We start from the raw sequence: 2,240 nt of genomic DNA on the forward strand, positions 1-2,240 counted from the left end.
TAAAGTTCATCGTAATCCCGGCATTACGATAATTCCTTCGCGTAAACATCAAGATTTTGGGCCGATATCACAGTCTCCGATTAAACTCATTCTTCGTCTCTTCCTAGGGGGACAGTTAGAAATCGGAGAATCACGTTAATCGGAGACTGTGATATCGGCCTTTTGTAGTAACTTATGATAATTTACTCCGCGTAAACGATCAAATTATCGTAAATTACTACAGAAGTAATGCTCGCGTAAACGTAGTATACGTTTACACAGCCCGATTTACGGCAAAGTTATAAACATCGATGTTTAATAACTACTGACGTTAAATGCCGTCTAAACGTTACTTTTAATGTCAGTAATTATATAACACCGACGTTATAACATCGCCGTAAATCGAGCCGTGCAAACGTAATTATAGTCGAAACGAAAACGGATTATTACGCTACCTTGGTGCTACCATTACAGATAATATATACAGGAAAGATAAAAAGACGAAGATGGCGAAAGATACACCGAAAAATGTAAGTACATTTGTATTAAACGCGTAAAGAAATTATATAAATTTTGATAAATGTGATCCATCTCTAACCAATATCTTAATTTTAGATGGAAGTCGACGAATTACTGGACTACGACTTCACAAAATTTGATTTGAGTCCTATGACTCAATGTGATCTTGCTGATGACCGTTCTGCTGGTGATCGTCCCGTCGATGACCGTTCTGCTGGTGATCGTCCCGTCGATGACCGTTCTGCTGGTGATCGTCCCGTCGATGACCGTTCTGCTGGTGATCGTCCCGTCGATAACCGTTCTGTTGGTGATCATCCCGTTGGTGATAATCAACCAGTTGATCGTCCTACAATTTCTCGTCCTGCAGTTGCTACAATTTCTCGTCCTGCAGTTGCTACAATTTCTCGTCCTGCTGTTGCTAAAATTTCTCGTCCTGCAGTTGCTACAATTTCTTGTCCTGCAGTCGATCGTCCTACAACGGCTAGAATTTCTCGTCCTGCAGCCCAACATGTTAGAATTTCTCGTCCTGCAGTTGATCATATAACTTCTCGTTCTACTGTTGATCGTCCTGGAACTTCTGGTCCTGATGCAGTTCATCATCCTACTGATGATCCTATTGTTGAAAACGAGAGCGATGTTTTAGGTAATAATATTTTAATTAATTAATTATGATTTTATAATTGTATTTAATTTGTACTTGATATAATGAATTTTGTAATTGTAAAGATTTACAGAGACATAGAGGAAGAAGGAGTGGAGTTCGCCGGCAACAAGAACGATTCATGCAGTTTTTATATCAATTGTCATCTGCTCACTACAATTGGGGTAGAAGAAATCGAGGTCGAAGAAATTACAGACAATAAAGGTTAGAAGAAAATAGTAATACATGTGTAATTGAATATTAATATATAAAATATTAATATATATATATATATATATATATATATATATACATATAAAGTTACACACACATTCCCCCCTCCCACACACACACACACACGTGTATGTGCACTATAATAAAATACTACTTTAGAAAATATTTTATATACACAAATCAATGTGCGTGTGTGCGTGTGTGCGTGTGTTGAATTGTGTGTAATATTAGAGATAGTTTTTATATTGTTGATGCCGTTCCACAGGGCGATATAGCAGCGTTAGGTGAAAGGCGTCCGCGACGGCGGCATGGCGAGCCTCCTCGCCCTGGCGCTCCTCTGTATACTCCACGCCTCGTGCTCTGTGAACGGATTACTGAAGAGCTATTGCGATATATGCCCGGAAATCAATTACACCTGCAAAACCGATGATTATTGTTTTGCTAGTACGAGCCTGAAAAACCACGTCATTACATGCTCGAAGTATCGTCGAGCGGCGATGACGCAACGTGTGTTACCTAGAAAATGGCCTTGACGATAGCACTACCAAATGGGCAGTCCATAAATGTCAACAGTAGACCGGTTTCATATTCCTCATCAACGCAATGCGAGGCTCTGCAAGATTCACGAAACCTAATTTATACCCGTACTGTCGTCATCTATAATACTGTCGTTTCTATTTACCCGTAATGTCATTATCTAAAATAATTTCTGCGTTGCCAGCGTTACTTTATATAGTTTTTAAAATGATTATTTGATTTATTGAAACCGTATTGCATAATGTATTAGTTACATTCGCTAAATGTATGTAGTAGTAGTAGGAAAGTGAGTGATGCCCCCACTGGGGCCCCCGACGGCACCTAGATCTTA

At 39.2% G+C, this 2,240-nt stretch overlaps 1 protein-coding gene across 1 annotated transcript; it reads left to right on the forward strand.

Annotated features, from left to right (window-relative positions):
* Positions 1 to 485: 485 nt before the first annotated feature.
* LOC112461812 (translation initiation factor IF-2-like) lies at positions 486 to 1,323 on the forward strand (the record flags this gene model as incomplete). The annotated part of the gene is made up of 3 exons (XM_025027196.1): positions 486 to 509; positions 595 to 1,141; positions 1,225 to 1,323. Coding segments are annotated over exons 1-3 (670 nt in total), but the record flags the coding sequence as incomplete, so codon positions are not given.
* Between the last annotated feature and the right edge of the window lie 917 nt (positions 1,324 to 2,240).

The sequence above is a fragment of the Temnothorax curvispinosus genome, unplaced genomic scaffold, assembly GCF_003070985.1.
Source record: "Temnothorax curvispinosus isolate PA1 unplaced genomic scaffold, ASM307098v1 QBEX01011817.1, whole genome shotgun sequence".
Classification (NCBI taxonomy): Eukaryota; Metazoa; Arthropoda; class Insecta; order Hymenoptera; family Formicidae; genus Temnothorax; species Temnothorax curvispinosus.